This window comes from Micropterus salmoides, unplaced genomic scaffold (genome assembly GCF_014851395.1).
Source record: "Micropterus salmoides isolate LMB-PRFRI ecotype aquatic unplaced genomic scaffold, ASM1485139v1 Ms_hic_scaffold_9, whole genome shotgun sequence".
In the NCBI taxonomy this organism is placed as follows: Eukaryota; Metazoa; Chordata; class Actinopteri; order Centrarchiformes; family Centrarchidae; genus Micropterus; species Micropterus salmoides.
Genome location: NW_024044681.1, coordinates 24762268 through 24789007, shown reverse-complemented (window position 1 = coordinate 24789007; position 26740 = coordinate 24762268). Strand labels below are relative to the sequence as shown.

The 26740-nt window shown below is 39.3% G+C and overlaps 1 protein-coding gene across 3 annotated transcripts in view; it reads right to left on the bottom strand.

Moving 5' to 3' along the window:
- ppp3ca (protein phosphatase 3, catalytic subunit, alpha isozyme) overlaps nt 1–26287 on the bottom strand; it is a 32331-nt gene extending 6044 nt beyond the window's left edge. Inside the window, exons 1-10 of one of the 3 annotated variants that reach the window (XM_038707708.1) lie at nt 25980–26287; nt 20664–20864; nt 13607–13731; nt 13402–13513; nt 12880–13025; nt 12641–12780; nt 2394–2471; nt 2177–2271; nt 471–596; nt 274–351 (exon numbers count right to left, since the gene is read on the bottom strand). In XM_038707708.1, coding sequence (XP_038563636.1) covers nt 274–351; nt 471–596; nt 2177–2271; nt 2394–2471; nt 12641–12780; nt 12880–13025; nt 13402–13513; nt 13607–13731; nt 20664–20864; nt 25980–26034 — 1156 coding nt within the window. In that variant the 5' untranslated portion in view covers nt 26035–26287. Of the gene's footprint in view, nt 1–273; nt 352–470; nt 597–2176; nt 2272–2393; nt 2472–12640; nt 12781–12879; nt 13026–13401; nt 13514–13606; nt 13732–18768; nt 19405–20663; nt 20865–25979 lie in introns of those variants that run through there. The other 2 variants (XM_038707707.1, XM_038707709.1) reach the window with 2 other exon arrangements.
- Nucleotides 26288–26740: the final 453 nt, after the last annotated feature.

The window sequence follows — 26740 nt, the reverse complement described above, 5'->3', positions numbered from 1 at the left end:
AAGCCTGTAGAAACTGTGTGTATGCGAATGCATGTATGTGTTTGTTGATGGCGGATTTAAAATTATAATTTAACACCTGCTTTTCTATTAAACCTGTTGGTGAGAGACAGACACACACTTTTCAAAGAGAGAGAAAGAAACAACTTTCAAACAAATTTAGCCTAAAAGCCCAAAATCCATAGTGTGAATACTTCAGATGTAAACAGCATGTGCAGATCTCATTCCATGAAATATCTAGTTCAGTGTGTGGATATTATTTTCAAAACGTGTTACCATCAAAGATCTCATCTTCATCATTCATGAGTTCATCATCAGAGCAGATGCTCAGCACATTCACCAGCATTTCTGTGACTGGTTGAAGAAACAGAGTGTAGGAAACAGAGCCACAGAGATAACAGATTAGGACGTGGCATTGTATTAAAAAACACCTGACATATATCAGAAGACTTTGCTCTAGAAACACTTAATACCTTTCTCTCCAACAAATGGCAGAGACCAGGTGAAGACATCCATGAAGTTGGGGAGCCAGTAGGGATGGGGTGAGCAGTTGAACTGTCGGATGTTCATGACATTGTTTTCATATTTTAGTACAGCAGCTGTTGGGAAAGCAGAAAAGAGACAGCGTATTATCATTCTTCTCTTAAATCTTGTCGAATCTGATGCATCTTACATACATACAAAAAGTATTTATTAATTATAATTATGTAATGTATAATAAAGTGACCTGCTCAGCAGGCCAAACAATAGTAAGTAATTCTACATTTGTTTATCCAGAGTTTCATTGTTGTCTCTGATAAACTCAAGGAAAGAGTTCTAAAGTGAGTCTGCTCGGCACATGAAAGCATCAGTAAGTATACGATGCAGGTGATAAATGAAGCCTTTCTTTAAGGTAAAGAGAACACTGACATGTTATGAAGTTTTGTATACCGGCAGTACATCATTACAATACGGCAGTATGTACCCTATGCAGAGAGATAGGGTTGCAAAGCGTCAGTCCTTCATGTGCAAAGGCACATGCAAACACTCATACACACCAAGTGTATACAATAACTGAATAATGAAGTACTTGTGATGAGAACAACATATCTTAACTGTACAATTGTAACTGGCCCATTTGATTTGGAGCATGTTTCTCTTTTCAATTGAATTTGTAGCCCTTAGTGACATTTAATATAAATAACCCTCTGTTGCAGCTACATTTACACTAGCTACAAGTAGGTACATTTTTAGTTAATAGCCTGCTCTAAAATGATTATGTTACTGTTAGAAATGTTTAATGAAATCTGATGTTATTGCTTAAAGGAAAAGTTATAATGTAGTATACCAATCTATACTTACGTAACAAAAACATTCAGAGCAATGGCAGACTGCACAGTACACAAACTGTCATTTTGTTTAATAGCGTGCACTGTGCAGGATCTTTCTATTGCATACTGCCAAAACCATATACAGAACATATGCTCTCTTCAAATGTATTCATGTTCAGTGATGTTACCCCCCTGAATATGTTTTCAAACGGCTCCCTCTGTACATCCAGTGTGTGTGACAACAGGGACAGAGCTGCGGAAATGAGACATTCAACCACTAGATGGCCTAGCTGAGGCCAGGGAATGCTGACACTGTTATATCAAGAGGGATAAAGCCACATGGAGATAGTCAGCAATGCCGACAGTCCCTCCCACGCTCCCCATCTCCCATAGCCCATAGCAACCAAGACACAGATCTGAGAACACAAGCAAACGGGGGCTCCCTGATGCATTCTTATGCCTGCTCACAAGCTATATGCAGGTTATTTAACCCATACACTCCAGTTCATGCTGCTAAAACCATCTTAATGGGAACGGCTCAAGGTAGTCATTTTGTCAGAATTGTTTTTCATATAATCTAACCCAGATGCAGTACCACAGCAACACTGGAATTGGGGAACAAATTTAACAGTTAATTAATTTCTCAAGGCCTGCCTGCCTACTTTAGCCATAGAAAAACATGATATATTGGAATAATACATTTGTTTCAAAAGGATGTGTTTATTTTACACATGCCATTTCTGTGATTAAAAAAAAATTATATTCTTGTGCAAAAAATGATACAAGTATAAACAGATTACAGAACTGCAAACAAAACTGTAAACTCACACAAAGATGGGTATAAAGCAAACAAAGAAGGATTTTCTGACCTTTGTTGTTGTAAACATCCAGGTAGTTTGGTGCTGAGAAGATGGTAATGAGGGATGGGAATCCAGTGGTCTGACTTTTACGGTACATCCGGTAGCTTAAGGCGGTCAGGTAGAGGTAAAGAAAAGGCAGAACTTGTTCTTATATATGTAAACATGTATCTATGTTTAGTTTGTGTGGTTATGTGTGTCTTTTATGTGTGTTGTATTGATAACATACCCTGCATCTTGTGCTTCATGCGCTCGGATAATTGATAATAGGTTATTGCTCTGTAGGAACTCACATACAGCTGGATAACTGGAAAAGAGTGAATAAAAAAATTGGGTTTAAAGACATCACTGAAAAGTCTTTTAATGTACTGTAAAATAAAAGAGCAGACCTAGCAACAGAGTTATCATAACAGAATAAAAAAAATCCATCACACAACAGAATTTAAGCTGCAGGTTACTATTTTCACTTACAGATTCATTGACCAGAAAATGAACAAAGATGTATCGCTCATAAATGTATTTATGAAAGCCTTGCTGTGGATGATGCAAGGATGTGAAAAACCAATCCAACAGCTACCTGTTGCAGTAATAAACAAACTAACCCAGTACGCTGCAGTCACAGCTTCCTGCCCCCCAGCTCTAACCTGATAGGAAAATGCCTGAAAGGAAGTGAAGCCTGCGAGCAAGCTCCAGCAGACAACTGAGTGCGCTGCTACACTCACACACGGTATAAAGTAGCTGCTATCATGTATATTCAATGCACCCCAGTGGTCTGTTTAAGTGCTCCCCCCATACTTTTGTTCTGTTACTGCTGAAAAAACACGTGCTGCAAACTTGCTTAAACTGTCTGATTATTTTCCCTCAGGACAACCTTTAGGAGGAATAATTTTGTTCCTGTTTCCCACTGCCCAAATTTGCTAGCTCCAAGGCAGATTTTTGCCTGTGCTGTTGACAATTTTGGGAACACAGCGAGTCTTATCAAAGGGTTTACTGCCCACTAAGATGCTGGCGATCACTGATTATTTTACTACCAAGTATTTGCTGCTGCTGAGTGATGTCTTGGTGGCTGCTAATTTCTCCTCCTATGCTCTAGCCATTACCCATGTCCGGTAACTGCATTTCTATTATAGTATTTTTGAATTAATTTCTTGTAGTGAGTTAACTTATATTTCTTTTGGTTGTTGATACATTGCTGCAATTGTTTTGGGACTTCTTATGATTTAAATCCTTTTGATCTTCTCCGTTTCATAAAATCTTTTATTGTGGAATTTTTTATTGTAATTTTCCACCTCTCATATTGGGGTACATTCATTTGTTTATTTATTCAACTATGAATAAATGAATTTGTGTGTTAATGTCTGTGTCTGAGTTTTACAAATCCAACATGTCTAACCACCATACACACAAACACACTTTTATTACCTACCTGCTTCAAACACTGACTCAATTGTACATCCTCTCTAGTGCTGCGTATAAACGAATCATTTCCAAACACTAATTCAAATTGTGGCATTGTCATCTCTCTACTGGCTGCACGCCGAAGTCATCCTCCATGTTTTTCTGGACAGATGGACAATGAGCTGTCTCACAGAGAAAGATGATAAAAACCACATGACTTCCTTTGTGACAGTTCAGGCTAGAGTTCATGGATCAGATATGGAGCAGGTTTTGGACCAGAACATGAAAACACAAGATTGCAAAGTGCATGGGAAGCATCAGGCCTGTGTCACACAGGAGGGACAAATAATCAGCTGCAGTGTGAATGCAGCCTACCATTTACCAGCTCTCACCACAGTTATGTAATACCTAGAAGGTTGTGTTATGTCATCCAGAAACAGTATCACCCCATCAAACTGTGTCTCATGGGTTAGGAAAAAAGAATAGAGATTACAGCGTGATTAGCTCTTTTAAAATGCAACAATCAATGCCCTCAATTCAGTACAACCTCAATCTGTCACCACCCCACGGGGTCATGAGTTTTGAAAAGTCTTTTGTGATTCCTTTATTTCTTCCACTTCTGTATTCCAAACATATACCTGATACAAAAACCAACCTGAATTTATTTTTTTTCAAAAGTTTGCTTGATGGATATTTAATCTAACTATCGTAGTAATCGTGAGTAATTTCTTCCTTATTGACTTTGATAATTGCAGGCAAAGTCAAATGAACAAGGTATAATATGTCCACAAACGGCTGCGCATCCAATCAAAATAGTGCTGAACAAAGCAGTAATGCAGATGCTCGGGGGGGAAATCATTAGCCAAAAGCACCAACGTCCCTGACTTTACTGCATACACCCGAGATTTTGTTGTTGCAAGCCTTTCGTACACCTCTGTTCACCCAAATGAGTTCAATGGGACACATCTCAACATATTATTGCTCTTTTAGAAGTTTCTACTTTGTTATAGTCTCATTCTGCTAATTACTGATTGCAATGATCCATATTCACTGTATCCAGTTTCAAAGAGTAGAACCTATTAGCACAGACTGCATGAAGCCCAGTAGCAAATGTAAACCTAGATTTTGTTATCAATTAATCCACCAATATTTTTTAATTAATCCATTCTGCTTTTAGCTGATACACTGTTAGATAATAGTGAAAATATCCATCACAATTTCCAAGAGCCCACGGTCACGTCTTTAAATTGTTTGTTTCACCAGATCAACTGCCCGAAAAGGGATAAATTCCATTCAGATCAATTCAATTTTATTTATATAGCACCAATTCATAACAAATGTTTTCTCATTGCACTTTTGATATAGAGCAGGTCTAGCCCATACTCTTTGTAATTTTATTTACAGAGACCCAACATTTCCCACTGTGAGCAAGCACTTGGCGACGTGGTGCTAACTAGAGAAAATCACCAAATTTGAGAAAGGCAGATGAAAGGCTTTTTTCTTGTATAAATTGTCAAAACATTTATTTTTTCCAGACCTACGGTAACATACAGTACATCCTCCCCGGCAACAGTCACTGCCATCCATGAACCCATCAAACTTGCAGAAGTGTTATATAAAATATTTAAGCGCTCAAAGGTTTGCGCCGGAAGAAAAACACAGAGACTACTGGTGCCCTGAGCACCTGGCGAAACTGTGCCATCCTCATATATCTAGGTCACATGGCTAACATTCCCTTGGTGGCCACTATATAAATTACAGGAATAGCTGTGTTACACATTAACATGAAAATGTTGGAACTCTTTCCACTTTGGCAGAGAGTGCTCCCTAATAGAACTGCAAAATGCTGGTCTCAAAAATGGTTATATAACTGATTCTATTAAAAACCTCTACAATGCATTTCTAACTTAGAAATAAGTCACAATTATTAAAGATTGCAGTATGTTTTCATTTCACAATCTGGCTCATGTGTCCTGTAATAACATAAGAAAAAGGATCCAAACGTACACTATGTATTAATTTATTTTTTGTCCACTCCAACGGTATATATTGATTACTGCGAGGGAACACAGTACACACACATTGCTCGCCTCCGGCTCACATTCCTTCTCTCTCCTTTGTGAAAACACACAATTATGTGTCGGTGAGCCTGTGAGTGAGAGAGCGCGAGAAATCTGACAAGTGAGTATGAGCGAAAGAGACAGAGAGAGATGGCAGTGCCGTGTTGTGAGTGTGAAACTGAGAGTTTTTTTTCTTTCCCTTAAGAAAATCCATCTGTCGGGCTGGTGGTCATCCCATTCACTTGCCCCAATATAAAAACTCACGTTTGTAACCGTATTCCTAATCACTGAACAGAATCACATTTTTCTAATTACAATCAGTTGCTGCTTCGATATTATAATAATACAGTACTGACGGTTTAGAGCAAAATGCAACAGAACTTAACATGTAGTGTAAGCAGTATTGAGCTCGTTCTAAGCTGTTTAGATTGTGCATACCGTTATAAATGTAATTTTTGTCAATATGGACATGTTACACATCATTAGATCAGTTAGATTCTCCACAATTTAGTAGTTTAGTCCAGTTTACAGAAACAATGAGCACCAAAGTATTATTCATTCAGATTTCCTGGCATGGTTAAGGAATTAAAGGTCTGTCTCATATAGACACCTGTACCAAATAGGCAGGGTGTTAACTATTAACAAGCTATTAACTGAAGTTTTATGGTATCTCACACAATCAAAATGGATGAGTCTGCAGTTGTGCTGTATATATTATATATAATATATGAAAGCAATATATAAAACCTCTCTAAAATACTGGAGGATTTGTTTAAGATTGTTTAATGGGTAGTAATTTCATACTTTCCTCAAAAGAGGGGGCACGGAAACTTCACCTTCTGACAAAGTCTTCTATTGATTTAATATAAAAGGAGAACCAAGAGCAGGCAAGAGCAGCCACGAGCAGCCACAGCTTGGAGGATCAAGCAATGCATTCATTCATTTCATTTAAAGGAAAAGTTTAAGAGCAACAATTTAGTTACAGTAAACGGACCTGACTCAGTTTAAAAAGCAGATTCTGTTCTGCAGCAACATAGAACAATGAACACAATTTCAACACATTTATACAGGACATTATTATTGACTAGACAGATACAAACAAGTAAAACATTAAATAGGGGGAAACAAGACTAAAAACAAAACATGAACAATCAGTGTGTACAAGTATGACTGTTAAGAAGAAACAGTTTATATGACTTTTTGAAATATGTGATGGATGATAATGTTCGAATGTGATGGGGAATGTCATTCCAAATTTTAGTGTAAAAAAGATTTCTGACCGTAGTTGTTTTTGTATGATGGAACTGGACTGAGTGCCTGTGAGACTGACCTAGTGAAGCGTAGTGGTCTCATATTGTATGTCAGAAGAAGACCTTTAAGTGCCGGTGAAGAGCTATTTTGAATCTGAAAAGTAAAATGCAATAGCATGACTGTTTATGTAGTTATGATAAGTCAAAGCATTTGTGCGTGTGAGCGCACTGCAATGATGAGACCACTTTGGAAGATTACTGTGGATCTTAAGTGCTCGGTAATATAGTTGTGCTATTGGTTCAGTGATGTCCTTAGTGGTAAGAGACCAGATTGGAAGACAGTAGGACATTGTTGAAAACACAATGGCATGTAGATAAGTTTCAGAAACCGAAAAGGAAAGACATGACCTAATCTTGTTATACACATAGAGTTTCTGATTCAACTTTTTTGTTAATCTAGAAATGTTTTCCCGATATGTAAGGTGTGAATCAAGTAGCACACCAAGGTAGTTGTAGGTCTTTGTGACAACAAGTTCTTGGTTTGCAAAAGTAATAAAATTAGTAAAAGAAAGATTTTTTCTGGGTGAATGAAAATACATACACTCAGTTTTCTTTAGATTAATGGTCAGATGGTTCTTTTTCAGCCAATCATGTAGCAAGTGAAGATCAATTGGTAGTTTGGAATTTATGACATTAAGATTGACATTGAATCAGAGAGAAAAATCACGGTATCATCAGCGTACAGTAAGCATTTTGAGTGTTTACACACTCGAGGGAAATCATTGATATATAAAAGAAAAAGTAAGGGTCCAAGAATGCTGCCTTGTGGAACACCCATGTCACAAACTAAAGGTTGAGATATGACATGATTAATTTTGACTGTCTGCAACCTGTTTGTTAAATAAGAAGAGAGCATTTCTATCACAGATGAAGACCTTTCAAATGAGTGAAGTTCATTTAGCAAGATCTGGTGGTTCACTGTATCGAAAGCTTTACGGAAATCAATAAAAATAGCTCCAGTGATGTGACCTTTGTTAAGAGAGTTATGCAATTGCTCAGTAAAGAGTAGTAACGCCGACATGGTTGATCTCTTAGCACGAAAACTGTGTTGACAATCACTGAGCCAGTTATTAGTTTCAAGGTAAGAGCTTAGCTGATTATGCAAGACTTTTTCCAGCAACTTAGACATTTCTGGAAGTATTGCAATAGGTCTGTAATTTGAAAGAAGAGTGTGATCATCAGATTTAAAAATTGGAGTAATTTGTGCTGTTTTCCAGTCAGTAGGAAAAATAGAAAGCCTGATACAAAGATTAGTTAAATGCAGAAAGAGAGGTATGAGGCTATTAAACCATAAATATCATGGACATGAGAACTTTTTAGCAGATGTAATATTTGTATCACCTCTTTCTGTGAAATCTAAGAAAATGAGAACTGATCAGATGTTAAGGGGAGATCAGGTGAGGACAAAAAGGGAATGGCAAAATGCATAGCCAATTCTTTAACAGATGATACAAAATAATCATTGAAAGCATTTGCAATCTTTTCTGAATCTGAGATAAGAGTACCCCGTAGGGAAATTTGAATATTAACATTATTTTTCTTCTCATTTTCATTATCACCGGTGATGGCCTTAAGGGTCTGCCATAGTGTCTTTGGGTTGTTAGCAGATTGGGTAATTTGCTGTTGAAAATAGACCGCCTTAGCCTTACGCAGTTCCAATTACATTTATTTCTAATTTGTATAAAATTATTTTTACTCTCAGATGTTCAATTTAACCTATACAATTTAAGAAGAGAGTCCTTCAATTTAAGGAGTTGAAGTATTTCAGAATTTATCGAAGGTAATTTATTTTTTCTTGGTCGAACCTTGCAGGCAGTAGTATATTTATTTTGTATTTTATGTAGTTCAGTATGAAATTGCGTTAGGATTTGTTCTGGATCTTCTAATGACAGCTCATCACTCCAATCAGTAGCACTAAAATCAGCACTGAATTGTGATAGTTTTGAAATTGGTATTTTTGATACAGAGTGGGGAGAGCATGAGTTTTTTTGGATTTTAAGATTTTTCTAACTGCATAGATGAGTGAATGATCTGAAATAGCCACATCTAAGACACCAGACATTGCATGTTGCATGTTTTGCCAATTCTTGTTGGATCCTTAATTAATTGATACAATCCGAGTTTCAAATTTTGATGAGCTATCATTCCAGTCAAGGTTGATATCACCCTGAATTACAAGCTCCTTTGATGTAACAGATTTAAATTATGTCAGAAAGCTGAGATAGATAAAAAACTTTCACTGACATTAGGAGGCTTGTAGGTGACAATAATAGTAATTGCATGTTGAGGTGAAAATTGTATGATCAATTTCAATGTTTCAGTATCGGTTTCAACTTTTGATATTAAGTGTGCATATTTCCGACTCACATAGAAAGCCACTCTTGTCCATCCAGTCTTGCTAATGCGATCTTTACGATACAATTCATAATTTTCAATTGAAAGAAAAGAATCAGGAATATTGAAAGTTAACCATGATTCTGAGATTGCCATTACATGTGCTTTTGACTGCGCAAGCAAGATAAATTCGTCTAGTTTGGAAACAATGCTTCGGGTGTTTAAATAGCACATTTTAAAGCCTCTGGTGCTACCAAGTTGACTTAGATTAGTTGGACTTTTTCTTAGATGAGGTGTTCTTCTTTGTAATTTAACTGTTTTGACTAAAGGACTAAGAGAAGATAGGCCTACTTCAGAGGGTAAAATGGAGGAGTGAAGGTAATGACTGAAAATCTAGGATGGGGAAAATAATCGCGAGTTATAGGTAAAAACATACGGCTGCGGAACAGCAATAAAAAATATGGTACAGTTTGCATATGCATAGGCCTATAATCCCCACAAATGCAATATGCCTAAAGTTGTCATGAAAGTATCTGAGTCAGGCCCGGGATTAAGCTCAACATTTCCGATAAACAGGAGAATAGTTATTAAAAGTCTTGATGAACTTATATATTTGCACTTATTTTCATTTTCATTTGGATTAACATCAGTTACCCATCGGTGAAAAATAATAGCTCGGATGGAAAAGGACAAAGGCTGATGAGAAACTGGTTGGCCAGAATTTTTAAATACAGACCTCTGGACAGAATGTAATGTTAACCTGTTGTTAATGTTAATCTGGGCCGTGGTGCAGTAAACTCCGTTAGCACAGGAAACTCCGCCGACGACCGGGCACTTGGCAATCGGGCACACCCGCACAGAGCAGCCGCCCCGGGGGGCCAACAACTGTCCATCCTGGAGGGCCCACCGCACCCCGAGGCAGGTCTCAGCATAGCGCAGTTCCAGAAACGTCCGCAGCGCACCGACTGTACTCTACTTGTGAAAAATGCTCAGTATTGATTTGATAGAAAACACGTTTACGGAGTAGAATACCGCTGCTGCCTAATGCATCAATGTGTATCTGCGGATACAGTTCATGTATCGCAACTGTCAGTCATTGTCAGTATGTAAAAGTCAAATAACCGCACTATATTTGATTGAATTGTAATGTAGCCTACCTCTTTTTTCCCCTCAATCTGCCTATACCTACTTATATTTCAGATTGAGATTTTCTTGCATTTTCCATAAATCCCCAGGAGAATGTGGCTCTCTGTGCTGCATACATACTGTATAGCTGGCAAGAGTCATAATGATGGAGAAGTAAGTTTGAGAGTGACAAAGCCATGGGGAGATAGATGATTATTATAGTAGCATCCTCCACACATCTACCGAATAATCCTCACTAAGCTCCTCTCTCACTGTGAATAGATGGTTTCTTAATGATGATGGTTTCTCTGTGACCATTTAAGAGCAGTGAAAGGGGAGGTTAAGACTCATCACCTATTTCCTTTTTCTGTGTCAGATACTCTCCATGGGTCCTGGTAAAGTTTACCAATACACCATTCATCTTTTCATTAGTGTCAATCAGGTGCCACTTGTGGTTTTCACTTGTTTTAAGTCAATACTTCAAAGTACTGCTGACCATTTCCCAAAGAATATGGTATATGTTTCAGGCAATCACTGGTTTCATTTCATTACAGGGTGATATCAGAAACTTAAAGGCAATCCACCATAATGATGTTTGTTGCTTTTATTGTAGGAAAGTTGTATAGATGGTTAAATGGCCTTGAGATGACCAACAAGAAGTTTTCAAAAAGTCCTTGCTCGAGGTGGCATTTATTCCACAAAAATAACAACTTGGATCAAATATAAATACTAAATTAGCTACATTTTCACTGTGTTCTCAAGCAAGCTTCATGTCTTTGTAAGCTGATTTCTGGCGGAGAAACCAATGGCCTTGAAGCACAAAAGATATTTAAAACTAAAAACTTTGGAATCTAAAAACCTGCCATGCTTTGGGAAAAGATCAGCAGCAATGTAAACCATGTGCACAGTGGCAGTTAACAGGCTAAAGCATGCAAAAATGTCCGGTTTTAAGCTTGGGCTTAAAGTAACAAGGTGATCTTGCCTATGTAGACATGTCTGCACTTAACGCTTCAGTGTGAACTATTTCTTCTGACATCGTTTGAAGCAAATGACACCTTTGACACTTCTCCATGTACTTCCCAGATACATGAAAAAGAGAATTACAGTTGGGTTATACTGTGAATCTGAACTGCAATTATGCTGCACGCACTGTCCAGAATGTCATTTCCTCTTCGTTGGAGGAATAAGTCTTCCCTGACTTTACTTTCTGTGATTTGAGCAGAAGTGCAGCTCCCACGCAGGGGTCTGTACTGTTCAGAACCTTCATTAAGAAAACTCTCACCACAACCGCCACCTAATCTCCTCTCCTCATCACCACCTACTTCCACAGCTTTCTTCCATCTCACAACATTATTAGGACAATGCTCACTCCTCCTTTTTTTACATGCTCGGTCGCAGAGGTTGCAACAGTTGCATAACAAACCCATTCTCAATTTGCCTCGCTATTATGTTTTAGATTTGATTCCTCTCCCTCTATTTTTATTTGACTCCAGATTCATTCAGCGAACCCTATGTCTGTAACAATCTGTTCTGTAAGTCAAAAAGACAACCTCTTATCAAAAGCAGTTGTTAACCACAAGGCAGTATGGCCCATTTACTCACAGACATAGACACTATCTCTAGGCTTTAAGGATATGTGTTTACCTACTCACTCATTCTATCATTCATTTGCATTAATCACAGTCTCCTTCCCATGTTATTCCCATTATGGGTCTATGGTTTGTTTGTTCTTTTTGATTTTGCTCAGGTAGCAGTAAATGTTTGATATCTATTAATAATTTATGATCCTATCATCTATTTTTGATATTAAGAGTTCAGTTGCAAGGCTTCCGTGTAGTCAAATACCATCCTCCACTCAAACAATTCCCCTGAAAGATTAAATTAGATCAACCAACACTGGCTAAAAAGAATGTTTTTTGACCCTGTATATATGAGCCAGGATTTAGTGTTGAAGGATTCACAGTGTGAGTCGCAACCTTTTATTCTTTTAAAACTAAAGCGTAATTAGAGACCTTCAACGAGCCACATGGGTGAAGCTAATGGAATCTGTGCAGCACGTGATATGCACTTGATAAAGGTGATTGCTCGCAATGCAGGATGGCACCCACACATAGTTTCAGACTATTGATGCATGAAAGCACCACCGCACCGTATTCTTTATGGATGCACAACAACAGTGTTCAAGTTATGATAACCCAGATGGTCTAGACGGCTGCAGCTGCTGCAGGCAAGACAAAGAAACTCCTCACCTGTAGAAGTAGGAGCAGCCTCGCACTGTGTTGTGGCTGAAATATTCCTGGGTTTTCTCATTGCCAAAATCCTCCAGAGGATCAGCCCACAACAGGTCACACATGGGCCCAAAAGCCGGCGGCTCCTTGAACCGATCCAACTTAACATAAAGAAGCAGAAATTTAGGTTGTAAAAGCTCATATGCACAAACACAAACAACTAAGTAAGACCTGGTAGTGCTGAGGCAGGAGGTTATTACCTTTTTTATGTCTTCTAAGGTGTGAATTTCAGGTGAGAGTCCACCATGGACACACAGAAACTGTTGGTTCATGAGTGCAGCCAGGGGAAGGCAGTCAAATGCATCCATACATGAGTCATACACCTGCTCCGAGTACTTGATTTTACCTGACCGAAGACAGAAATGTAATTAGCTGCATCGTTTGCAAAATTAATATGATGTGTTGGTTTGTTCCTGTGAGTCACCTTTGATAAGTAAACAGATAGAAATAGTGTTTGATTATACAGTGCATACATAGTATGTACCACAATATTAATATTAAAACGAAACTTTTTTTAATTAATCCATGTACACAATTAAGGCTGTACTCATACAGCTATAAATTTTCATTTGTTGACAGACAATTTCATCCCCTTTTTGCGCTGTCATACAGAATTAACAGTCAGGTGCACCAAAAGTGCTACCGGCTACACATGAAATTAGCAACACAAACAGAGGGGGAAGAAAATACAAACAATATGAAATACACTGAGAGGTACTCACATTCTTGTTTGAAGGTGAAATATTCTGTCAAATGTCTACATTCATGATTTCCACGAAGTAAAAATAGTGTCTTTGGATAGAGGATTTTCAGCGACCAGAGGTATAAAACACACTGTCAAAACAAACACATAAACAAAGTGTTATTCCACGCTTTCTGCTGTTTGTTTACCCCATGACATACTTAATGCTATTCCGATGGTTTTACCTCAATACTGAAGTAGCCGCGGTCAACGTAGTCCCCAAGGAACAGGTACCGTGTTGTGGCTGGTGATCCTCCCACTTCAAACAGCTTCATAAGATCAAAGAATTGCCCATGAATGTCGCCACACACTGGAACAGAAAGCAAAGCGCAGCAAACGTTACCAAATGAATGAATCTGACTGAATATCTTTGTCTGCATATTTGTGTTTTTCCTGTATGTGTGCACATCCATATTTTCTTTGCAACAGACAAAAAACACACACTCCTCATGTTCAGCACAGGTCATTTTGGAAAATTCCATTCAGTTTAACAGCTACAGTAGCCTCGCCACTGGTTTACAAAACTCTCAAACCTGTTGTAACTTCTGAAACCCCCTCAAAAATGATTGGATACAGTTGTAAATGTACTGTCACGATGCTAGAAAGATTTTGGAGATCTTTCCAAATGACAGCGATAATGTGTGAGTTTACATGGATGTGTAACGCCGGCATTTGTATTGGTTCTGATTGCCTGAAGAGCTGGTCGAGAATATTCTGGCAGGATATCATGGAAGTACTGAGTAGTGCTCTTTGTGTCAGAGGTGTGTATCTTCGTTTTCTGCTCATAGGTTAACATAAATAGACAGACAGGTGGGCAAGCAGGCAGAGCAACCTCATGGAGGCGCTACAGTTTGTGTTCATATCTGCATCTCAACTGTTTCAATAATTTGATAAATTTAAGATATCAAAGCAATAAACTTACATTGGGCTCCTTGTTAATAATGATGTTTAATGTATGTACAATAAATGTACAACAATTTGACCCCTCTCAAATGTCAGTATTAAAACAGTTGTGACATGCGCCATTAGCTCTTACTCGTATTTATTAGTGCTCTTACTAATATGTATTGTCAGTTGATGATATCTTACTGTATTGATACTTTGTTGATGCTGGTATGTTGTTTCTCAAATGTAAGTCGCTTTGGATAAAAGCGTCTGCCAAATGAGTAAAGGTAAATGTAATTGTAATGATATTGAAAGTACATTTGATAGTAATTTCTCGTCCTTAGGTCGTCATCGTGTTGAGATATTTCTACGGCCTTTGGCTGAAAGGCCTCTGTTATCGGCAGAGAAATAAGAAGCTCTCACCTCAAAAAGGTAGGAAAAGCTCAAGGCCCCAGGGACATACATACTTTTTTTGCAGTGAATGCTATGGCTCTGGAGTGCAACCCTATATCTCATTTCCTCACTGCCTTCAATTTTTCATTATCATCTTCCTCTGTCTCCTCTCCTACTCATCCTCCATCTCCTCTCTCTTTTCTGTCTCCCCTATCAGCTCCACAGTGGCCTTCGCCCACTCAAAGCTTAGAGCAATGTGAGTGGGAGACTGCTTGTGTGACTAAAGCAATCAAACACACACATGCGCACATACATAACACGCGCATACACAAACACCAGAAGAACACATCCATGCAAGTAAAGACTCACAAGTGCCTAACTGCTTCATAATATAAGACTATACACACACACACACACACAGCTGCAGAGACATCCAAACGTAACTCAAGCTCACAAAGATATAAAACAGATCTCCACAGTCACAAATGCCTGTACACAATACTCACTTCATCATCCATATTTCATGCTTAATACATAAAGCCTCCATTTTCCTGATGCCAGTCAAGATGAGGAGCAGGAGACTTCTCCTCAACTCAATGTGCATTTCAGCCATTTGCCACCGTCTTTTCAGCTAAACAATGTCCTTGCTTTCAAGTAAGACAATTAAGACAATTACATGTATATTTAATGTCACGTAATTTTGGGTGATACTGAATGACTATAAATAAACAGAACATAAGAATGTGGCCTTATAATGCACCAAAATCAAATGTCTTTGACCTAGACTGCTCTATAGTTAGTCCACTTGTTTGATGATACTAAGGTGAGCGCCTTTAGGTTTGTCAATTTTCTGAATTCATATGTGTATTAATACATTCATTGGCTAAATGTTGGCTAATATCTCCGTTCAGGTTTTAAAGGTGTAAAGTAAAAAAGCATTTATTTTAGATGCAAAGAACAAAACTTGACGAACAGCTTGAAGAAAAAGTCTTGATTAATTTCTCTTGATGGGAAACTGTAAACACACAAGATAAAAATATTTTTTGTCTGGTTCAGACTAAAAACTATTCACATAACAAAGACACACTGCACGTTGATCAGAAGGAGAGACTAAAAATGAATGTTATCTGCAAACATGTCAGATTCAGATTCACTTTATTAGCCATCTGCAGTATAAAACCACATTGGAAAAGAATATGCAAGAAGCTCAAAGTGCAACAACACAACAGACACGCAAATGCCACATAAAACTCAGTAATAAAACACTGTACAATAAAATCCATACATAAGATGTAAAGTGCCTAATTTAAAGTGCTTTGTTTAAAGTGATCACAGCTTGGGGAAAGAAACTGTTGAAATGGCGATTAGTAGAACATTTGACAGAGCGATACCTTCTCCCTGAGGGAAGCATCTCAAAGAAGGCCCCTGCAGGATGGCCTAAAGCATCATTAGCAAGTTTTAAAGCTCGATTCAAAAGTCTAGCTTTATATGTAACCTCCAGGAGCGGCAAAGTACAGCCAATGATCCTGCTGGCTGAGTGAACCACTTTGTTCAAAGCCACCTTCTTCAAGGTGAGATTACCAAACCACACAGTAATACAACTAGTTAGGACACTCTCAATTACACAATAATAAAAGTTCAAAAGAATCTTAGTATTTTGAGTGAACTCTCGAAGCCTACGTAAAAAGAAGAGGCGCTGTCTCGCTTTCTTAGCAATATTAGTCGTATTAGTGCTCCAGTCCAAATCATGCGAAAGAGTCACACCCAAAAATTTACATTTCTCAGTAATCTGCACAACGGAATCATGGATAGTAATAGGTACTTGATTTCTATTGTGACAAAAATCAATAACAAGTTCACACGTTTTTGAGTGTTCAAAAGCAAGTTATTTTCCTTGCTCCATTGAACAACATTCTCCACCTCCTCGCAATAATGAGATTCATCGTTTGAACTAATCAGCCCAGTGATAGTTGTATCATCGGCATTTTTGATTATCACATTATTAGCATTGGATGCTTCAAGGTCATGAGTATACAATGTGAACAATAGGGGGCAAGATACACCCCTGCGGTGAACCAGTGCTAACATACAACTCATCTTAAATACAACCATTGATTTTGACCCTTTGTGGTCGACAAGTGAGGAAATTAAAAATCCATTTACAAATGGCACCATCGAGTCCAAGACATTTCAATTTGTGAGAGAGCTTTGTTGGGACCATTGAATTAAAAGCCGAACTGTAGTCTATAAATAGCATTCTAGCATATGATTTATGTACATCTAGATGCTTGTAGACAGAGTTCAAAGCAAAAGAAATGGCGTCCTCAACACTTTTCTTTTTCCTATATGCAAATTGTAGTGGGTCCACAGACACAGGGATTTGATCTTTGATAAAGTCCAACACCAACCGCTCAAAGGTTTTCATCAGGACAGATGTGAGGGTCACTGGCCAATAGTCATTCAGACTCGTCACAGGTGTCTTCTTTGGCACTGGAATTATAAATGATCTTGAACTGGAACAGTGCACCTTGCAAGTTACATTTTGAAAAGATCAGTCAGAACAGGACTAAGTTGCTCGGCGCACAATTTAAGGACACGAGGAGGTCCAGGTGCCTTCTTGACCTTTGTCCTGGACAAAATCCTGTGAACGTCCTCCTGAATGATGGTAAAACTCTGCTCATTACAAGCAGGAAAAACAACAGGTTCAACATTTCCAATTTCAAAACAACAATAAAACTCATTTAATTTGTTTGGCAAGGATAGGATAGATCATCTTTAGTAATGGGTCCTCCTTTAGGTTTCCAAGCGGTGATAGAATTTAACCCTTGCCACCTACATCGTGGGTCCGCCTCCATGAAATGTCCCTCTATCTTAGCTCCATAGGCTCGTTTAGCAGCTTTAATTGCCCGCTCCAAAGAATATCTGGACAACTTGTAAGCAGCAGCGTTACCAGATTTAAAAGCCACGGCCCGCTGTTGTATTTTCCTATTCACATCACCATTGTACCACGGGTTCTGACTAGCATACCGTTTTATTACCTTTTTTGGAACACAGCAATCAATGCAAAAGTCAATGTACCCAGTCACTGCATCACAATACTCATCCAAATTATCTGAATGGAACACAGACCAGTCAGTAGCATCAAAGCATCCTTGTAGTTTCACTTCACTCTCCTTCGTCCAGCACTGAACAATACATGACGAAGGTTTTGATTGTTTACTCCTCTGTATATATGCAGGAAGAAGTAATACAGAGTAGTGATCTGATTTTCCAAAGGCTGGTCTGAGACTAGATTGATAAGCAGATTTTACATTACTGTAACAGTGATCCAGGACATGTGCTCTCCTAGTTGGATATATAACATGCTGATAGTAGTTGGGAGAAACATCCAACGAAGGTTAAAATCAAGGGCAACTGGACTTGGTTGAAGATACTGGAAGACGTTTCGTCCCTCATCCAAAGGACTTCTTCAGTTCTGACTGACTGGCAGGGAAACTCAGCTATTTAACCTCAGTGGGGTCGTTGGCCCGGGTCATCGATACCGCTGGTTCGTTAGTGTTCCTTGTTGCTGTGACGACAGTCGTTACAGTCGTTAAGACTACCTGTGGCCAAGACTGAACGACCATCGTTGGTATCTTCACCTGAGGCCTCAGTCAGAACTGAAGAAGTCCTTTGGATGAGGGACGAAACATCTTCCAGTATCTTCAACCAAGTCAAGTTGCCCTTGATTTTAACCTTCGTTGGATAACTATGACCTGGATGACTGAGAATCTTCATAGACATCTTGGGAGAAACAGTTTTAAAATTACTCTGATGAAAATCACCAGTTACTATAACCACAGCATTGACATGGGAGTTCTCAAATTTGTGTATATGTCACTTAATTCCCTAAAGGCAACAGAAATGTCTGCCCGCGGATGTATATAAACACCACACAGGAACATTACCGAAAACTCCCGTGGGAGATAAAAAGGGGCGGCATTTCAAAATAAGACATTCCTAGCGTTGCAAGTTTTGTTCACGATGACACAATCCGTGCACCATAGATCATTAGTTAAAAAACACACACCTCCACCGTTTGTTTTCCCGGTGCGCTCCTTCACCCTGTCCGAGCGGTGGACAGAGAAACCCGGCGGCTGGAAAGAAAAATCCGGCACGCCGCTGTGTAGCCACGTCTCTGTCAGACAAAACACGGAGCAGTCCCGGGCCTCGCGCTGGGACTTAATGCGGCTCAGCAGGTCGTCCGTCTTGTTCGGCAAAGACTGGACATTCGCCAGGTAGATGGACGGCAGCGGGATCCTTGACTGGCGGCTGCAGCTTCACAAGCAACACCCCCCCCTCGCTTCCCTCGGTGTCTGCGCCTCTGCCGCTGATGGCCTGTAGCGTCCACGCTCAGGGGCTTCGATGTACGGCGTATGTAGCGATACCTCCGCCCAGTCCCTTCGCTCTGCTCACGACCTCCGCGACCCAACTCCTGGCCTCGCTTGCCTCGAGTGGGGCACGCATCGAAATCAGCACACTTCAGATCAGTATTGACAAATGATACTCCACAAACTTCCACACGAATCCTCAGAAGTGTCTGGCGGCCATAGCTTAAAGTGGCATGTGCATCAAAGACAAAAACAAACATAAAACAGACAGCACATAAGAGAGCTCTTGCTACGTCGCCCTGCCTCGGCGCCATCTTGCCGACTTTAGGTTGTGATCCATGTGCACATGCTTTGAACTTTTACCAATTCATATTTTTCTTTTTACTTTAATACATTTTACCGTGATGTAGAATAAGATACTTTATTGTCACAGGTTGCAAAATTCAATCTCTGCATTTAACCCATCCCTCAAGGGAGCAGTGGGCAGCTGCAAATCAACAGCAGATAGTCAATAGCACTGACTGGAGAACCTAATATGTTTTTGGTGGTGGAAACCGACGCAGACATGGGGAGAACACACAAACTCCACACAGAAAAGCAGGGGTAACTGGGGTTTGAACCCGCAACCTTCTTGCTGTGAGGCCACAGTACTAGCCTAAATATAAATACTAAATATCTCGCCCATACCAGTGATTTTGTCTTTGAGAGGAGTTGATGAAATACAGTGTTTCTGAAATATATTTGGCCTATTTCACTTATATGACAAGAGAATGATAATTCTACCTGAAAGTGACAGTTCCCTCCTAAGATTTTACATTCATAGTTAGTTAAGTTGTCCGATACTTACAAATACCTGCAAAACTACTTACATCAGCTTCACCTGTACTTTGTCTTTAGCAAATGTTAGCACGCAAAAAGGCTAAACTGAGACAGCTGTCGTAAACAATATGCCTGCTGAACATTGCCACGTATTGTTATTGGGAGCTTGTTACCACGTCTTAGCCTTCTATTATTAACAATCATTCAAAGGATAAATCACACATTGCAATCATATATAGGACTTACGTGATTTTGTTTTCTCAGGGCAGGGTTTTACTATCCCACCATGTCATATGAAAGTAAACATTTTGTAAAAAATATAGAAAATAAACTCACAGATTTAAAGGTTAGTCTAATCGTAGACAACTAAACTATTATTTGAAAGCTATAAAGCTACTAATTTGATTTCTTTCTCCACACCAAGCTGACAAACCCACAGTTTGTCATATTGTCACCATATAAAGTTATGGCTAACATGTTACCTTCTTACACATTGATCAGACATGGAGCAACATTAGCATTCACTTGGAACTGTTTTTCTGAACATCTGATGAATGTAAGTCCAATGTTCACTGACACACCCCTACTCAGCATGATGACAATAAAGTGTAAACTGGTTTGTTGCATGTAATATTTTCAAATGCCAATGTATAACTCAAGTTTGCCTACTGTAAAACATACTTATGTGAAAAATAAAAATCAACACATTTGCAAAGTGAAGCACTGACCATCTCTAATTCAGGACCAGCTAAATATCTCTTATCAGGTTTTATACCTGTGACTGGTGCCTCGATGTCCAGTATAGTTTTCTCCTGACGCAGGATAGCGGCTCCCTCATTGACGATTCGAAGGGCCACAGCTTCCTCTACACGGCCCTCCTTGGTGAGGTGAGCCTTCAGGAGATCCACACGGGGTTTCCCTTCGCAGTCAAACACTTCCTTCAGTGTAAGGCGGTGGCTCAGGGGGAAGGGGACAGCTGAGGACAGAGCACAGTTACATGATGACATTTAAACAGCGGGAACATCACAGTAACTATGGCTACTATTAATGCCATCAAGAATACAACTCGTGAGCACTTCTGTGAGAGAATAGTCATAAACACCACTCAGGAATGACACAAACAACATATCATCAAGCAATTCATGCAGCAATTCTATGTTTCTCCTGCAGGAACTACTGTGCTGCTGCATCGATCCATCATGTATATACAATGTGGCAGGAATACCATCTTTGTCAACATGGCTTTGTTTAATATGCAGAGGCAAGTATGAGAAGCCATTTGCTTATGATCTTGTGTTCCAAAATGTCAGTAATTTTAAAGGAAACAATTAAATACAAAATACTGTATGCATTACTTAAAATATTTATTTAAATTGTTTATATAAATGACTCAGAAAATAGCATTATATTTTGAGCAGTGTGAAATGAGTGCAAAATTCGAAAAAGAAAATAAAAGCCTCTTATATCCATGCTAATATTTTCAAGCCTACTTTCAATATGTGTAAAGGGCAGCAGGCAGGATGGGTCGCTGAAATAGACTAACACACCAAAAACTGTCAGTTAATAACAGATATTCCAGTACAGATGTGTGGTTACTTGTATTTTTTTGTGTGCTGGATAAAACACAGGGAACATCTAAGCACTCTATTCATCCAGCACTCTCCCCGGATTGCTAAAGCCTGTGGCCATTAAAATGCACCAGTCACCTACCCAACAGACTGCCTGTGAAACTGTGAAATCCAACCACAGATCATTACTTCAGTGGCAGCAAAGGTTATTCATTAGATCTGGTGCTGATCTCTGCGCGCTGTGACTTCAAGCTGTCATGGTCCTGTGTATAGACATTAATCTACAGATCATCTGATTTAACACAGAAAACGGAGCTGTAAATAATTCAGATGAAAAGGGGGAAAGAAATCAGATGAAGTCCAGTAGTAAAATGCATTAGAACATCTAGACACTAACAAACTCAAATATGCAGGGGTTTAAGTAACGAATTACACTTACTCTTGTTACTGTAAGAAAGTCATATTTTTGTGCACTCAGCTGCCGGTGTGTCTGTGGGGTGACACGCTGCACTCAGCTGACACTCTAGAAAACATATGTTGAATGTGTATGTTCACTGCCCCGGTGCCCCTAACAGTGCACAAAAATGCAATAAAATGAAGGGTGTCATTGTGCATTATGGTTAAGATAAGCATTATTTATTGTTGGTTTGGACATAACCAACAATAAGCAGACATATTTTTAAATGACCTACATTTTACTTTTATCTGAATACATTTTTACACAAGGAACCGTGCTTTAACTTGAGTAAAATATTCTAGTACTCTTCCCCTCCCTGCATATATGTACACATAACACAAGCCATCAGCACTAGTAAGGGTATGCTTGCCAGATTTGTGCAGTGCATAGCAAACAGAGCAACTCAGCAGTGCCAAATGAAGAGATGACAAAGGAAGAGTCTCAAAGCTCAGGCTTAAACTGAACATGATCAACATGCTCTTTAATAATGAACGCTTGACTAGAGAAATCTCAAAGTCGCTGCTCCTGGCATAATGAGGCAAGCCCCAGCGAGTGTATTTAATGGGACTCAAATTTTCACAGTGTGCAGGGTGTATCTGTGATTGCGATGTGTGCTTTGACACTTCACCAGTTTGTACAAACTTTAGCACAGTCACCACTCAAGTCTTCTCAAGTCTTCTCAAGCTTTTAGTTTATTTAATGTCATTGTGTTGTGATGAATTTGCAATGTTTTTGCTTTGATTCTTGGCATTAACATAAACAGTACAGTGACAGCCTGCCAGCATGACAATACAGCAAATACGTATCCTAAATCAGAACTGGAAGGCATTTGCCAAAATACATCGGTAGGTACTGTAATTTACATTACATAAATGTAAAAACGTAAATGTGACGCAGAAACCCAAATCACCCACAAACTATTCTTTCAGCTTAGACACACACAGCAATCACATTTTCTTCAAACTGCCGCCACGTTTTTAACAGTAAAATGAAATGAAACTGAGCCACATGCGGATGCTTTGAAAAGGACATTATGCTTTGCTTTTTTTTTGGAGCAACAAAGGATTAAGCCCACTAATAACAAAGAAATCCAAAAAAGCAGCCCAGATAATTATCTTGAACAATGCAGTTTACAGACACACACATACAGTATGTGGACGAAGACATATCTGTATGTATGGTAAGCTGACTTCTGCTCAGCACCAGAGCATAGTTGAACTATGAAATACTGTATGTTGCTGGGCAACAGCAGCAGCAGCAGCAGCAGCAGCTGACTGTTGGAGTACAGCCAAAGCCGCCACGGAAAACGGCAATTTGCATACAAGGTTCACATAGATGCTGCTCATGCAATAGAGACGCGTTAAAATTTACTGATCATATAGAGGCGACTCATTATGAGCCCTTACTGTACACCTTTTTATGCCTCAACACACTGTTTTGAGAACAGTTTGTTTGTGTGTGGTAGGTTTGTGTTGCTAATGAGCAACCCTGGATTCAGTAAGGAAACGCTGAATGGCACCATCTGATTGGACAAACTGGACTTGCATTTACAAGAGGTCCAATCAACATGCACTACACAGTGTCAAGCTTTTAACATTATCTCATGAGAGCCTTGTTGCTTTTTTTCACCCATACCCTACAGCTCCACCAGCTATGATCTGCTTTATGTGATGTTTGAAGGGTTATGTACCTCTTTACGACGTGTGGATAAAAGCAGATCTAATCTGCCAAACCCAACTATTGCTCCATCGTTACCATTAATAAATGATTAATGTCAACATAAGTGTTGTTGGAACCAATTTGCATGTTTGCTGAAGTGAATGTTTTAGCCTGTCGCAAGGCCTGTTAAAGCTCACATGCTTCTCATATTGTAGCATACTTATTTATTTAAAGAAACAGTTTTTATCACATCAAACAATGGATAAAACAGTTACAGATTTACGTGCAGCATTTCTTTCAGAATATAGCCACTGTGACATTCTGTGAAATCAGTGCAAATATTCTTAAAGTCAAAAATATGGGAAATTATATTCTAAGATGCAGTAAGATAGGTCACAGGTGTACTACTGGCCTCATCCCTGAAATAACTGACCTGAATATGCCTCTTGATGCCTACAGCACAGTGGTGACAGTGCAGTGGAAAACAAAACTGCACACACCAGCAGTTATTGTATCTCTTAAGATACGTTCTGTCAAATTAAAACATGTAAGAGAAAAGTGGACGGGTGGGAAACTTGCTGAGGTATAATTTAGAGATTCTGCATGTATAAAGAGATAAAAATAACTCATAGTATCTTGAAGTAGCAGTGCTCAGTAGTTTGCAACATGCAATAACTGCAAGAAATGTCTCAACTCATTGACATTGTCTTCCTTTGATCACCTGAAGGATGCATGATTCAGTTTCCTGAACCTTGTTTTGTTTTTTTTCACTTTTCAGCCTTTTGGGGATTGGAAAAAACTAGGCTTTTACAACTTTTTCAAAGAGGAATACAAGAATAGGAGAGTGGATAAATGTGGCAAAATGAATATTCATATATAAGTCAATCAATATCTAACATTTCTAGTGTAAATAAGCGTTGTGGAACAACAAGATGAATGAGGGTTTGGTGAAATGATGATCCATATTTCGACAGTCAAACAGAGCAAGTTAATTGGGATTTGAATTCATAGATGAAGCCATTTAGCCAGGTTTCTACACAGCCTGAGGTGGCGTATATGATTTTACTCAAACAGGAAAAATACTGTGAGTGTTTCAAACCCCATGTGAAAATCCTAAATGTTACATGACCATGTTACAAAAGCAAAAATCTGAGTCATATTTCTTGGCTGTGCTGCATTTGCTGATATAAACCTTTTGTTAGATATATTTTTGAATGCCTGGATGTCAGTAAAACTTTGCCAGAGAACTGACCACAGTAGTGGATCCATGTTTGTGAGGCTCAAACATACAACAAAAACAAACGATGTAATTTTAGACCAACTTCTTTCTCTTATTATGGATGTTGTATTTAGGATGTTGCACTTCAACATTAGTTTGTGAAATTAAACGATGCAGTGATGATGCCTGTTGTTTGTCATGTCACATTAATTAAATGCTCTAAAATAATGATTAGAAAGGTCCCTCTGGCTTATTTTGTGACAATATAGTACTTTTTTATGGGTACTGACCTGTAAGTATTTATCAAATAAAGGTTTATTCAATTGTCACAGCTTATACATAGAGGACATTAGTTGTCATTGTCACGCGCATGTATCTCACAGTGCAGATTACTCCGTGCTTTTACAACTCTGTAGCCTAAAGGACAAAGTTATTAATGTGGACTGAGCTGCTTGGCTATTACAGTAATATAGCCTACTGAATGTGAATATATTCAGGCACTGGCTGTAAACTGATCCATGGTCTGAATGAGCAGGGCTAAATGAGTTATGGCTCAACTGTGACCACTTCTTCGTCCTCCATTGATCCAAGTTGTATCCCCAGTCATTCTCTGATAGAGTAGCTTCTCCACATCTACTGACTCTTTTATAAGACATTATCTTATAAAATGAATACAGGACTCACTCCTTGTGCAATATACCTCATTAAATGTCAATTGTATACCCTCTTCCTCTTCTGCTGGCCCTGTGAAAGCCCATGAAATCCTGCTGCATCACTGCCCCAGCTTCTACCACAAGCTCGGCAATTCAGCTGTTTTTTCCTTCTCTCCTCTCATTGCCCACACCAGCCGATGCCGAGATACAGTCAAATCGTGACAGTAAACATTGAAATTTAAATGCATTTGTGCAACAACAACAACAACAGAAATCCATATTTTCCGGTGCACTGCTGCCCGTTCTTCGTGAGGGCTGTGCAGCAAAGAAACACGGATGGATTGTTTATCAACATCAAAGCTCCAGCAGCCCACTACCATCGGTGAACACAACTTGATGGCCGCGAATAAAACACCGTTAATGCACGACATGAAAATAAAGGCCATATTCTGCCAAAACCCACGAGGATCTGAACACTTGAGATGTTATGTAATATCTACAGCCCCAACCAAACCCAATATGTAGGCGAACTTACATTTCACCATCCGATCGGTGGCGTTTAAGACGATGTCAGCGTTAGACATCTTCATGGGCAGTTGCTGTCTTCGTGGCTGAAGCGTTTTCTCTCCCTTCTTTAGGATCTACTCTCAGTATTTGTTGTCGAAATGCGACTGATGCTGTGGCATCACTTAGATGATGCGCCCCCTCCGTGCGTCGGTGCTGCGCCGGGTAGGACTGCTGCTCCCCAGGCAGGCAGGGATGGATGCTGGATGCTGTAGGAGCTGCTGCTGCTGCTGCTGTGCTAAGCTGTTAATGTGGGGGAGGATGCCAGGAAAGAGAGAGAGAGAGAGAGAGAGAGAGAGAGAGAGAGATGTGCACTATCCCGACATGGCGGTGAAGGGAACTCCCACGCAAATGTTTCACGGGACTGCCTGGTGCTGCCATCAGATGGAGGCTGAGACGGGGTTGCCCCCACGCACGCACGGCGCGCCATGTTTCGGTATTCTCGAAATTTCTGTACGCCTGAAGATGAGAGCGTAGGCCTATGGGCCTTGGTGCAAACCTGTATCTTTCGTCATAACTAGACACGTTCGTTGTGATTGCAGGCAGTCGGGTAATTGCAGTGATAGCAGAGAACTTTCACTTGGGGGCGACAAACCATCAGGGTTTGTGCAAACTAAGCAACTCAAACTGGCAATCTAGCGCACATTCAGGAAACATATTTTAATGTGAGCAGTTTAGAAATGTGAAGATGTGACAGAATTTTGTTGTTGTGCCACATAAAGGTCCACTTAG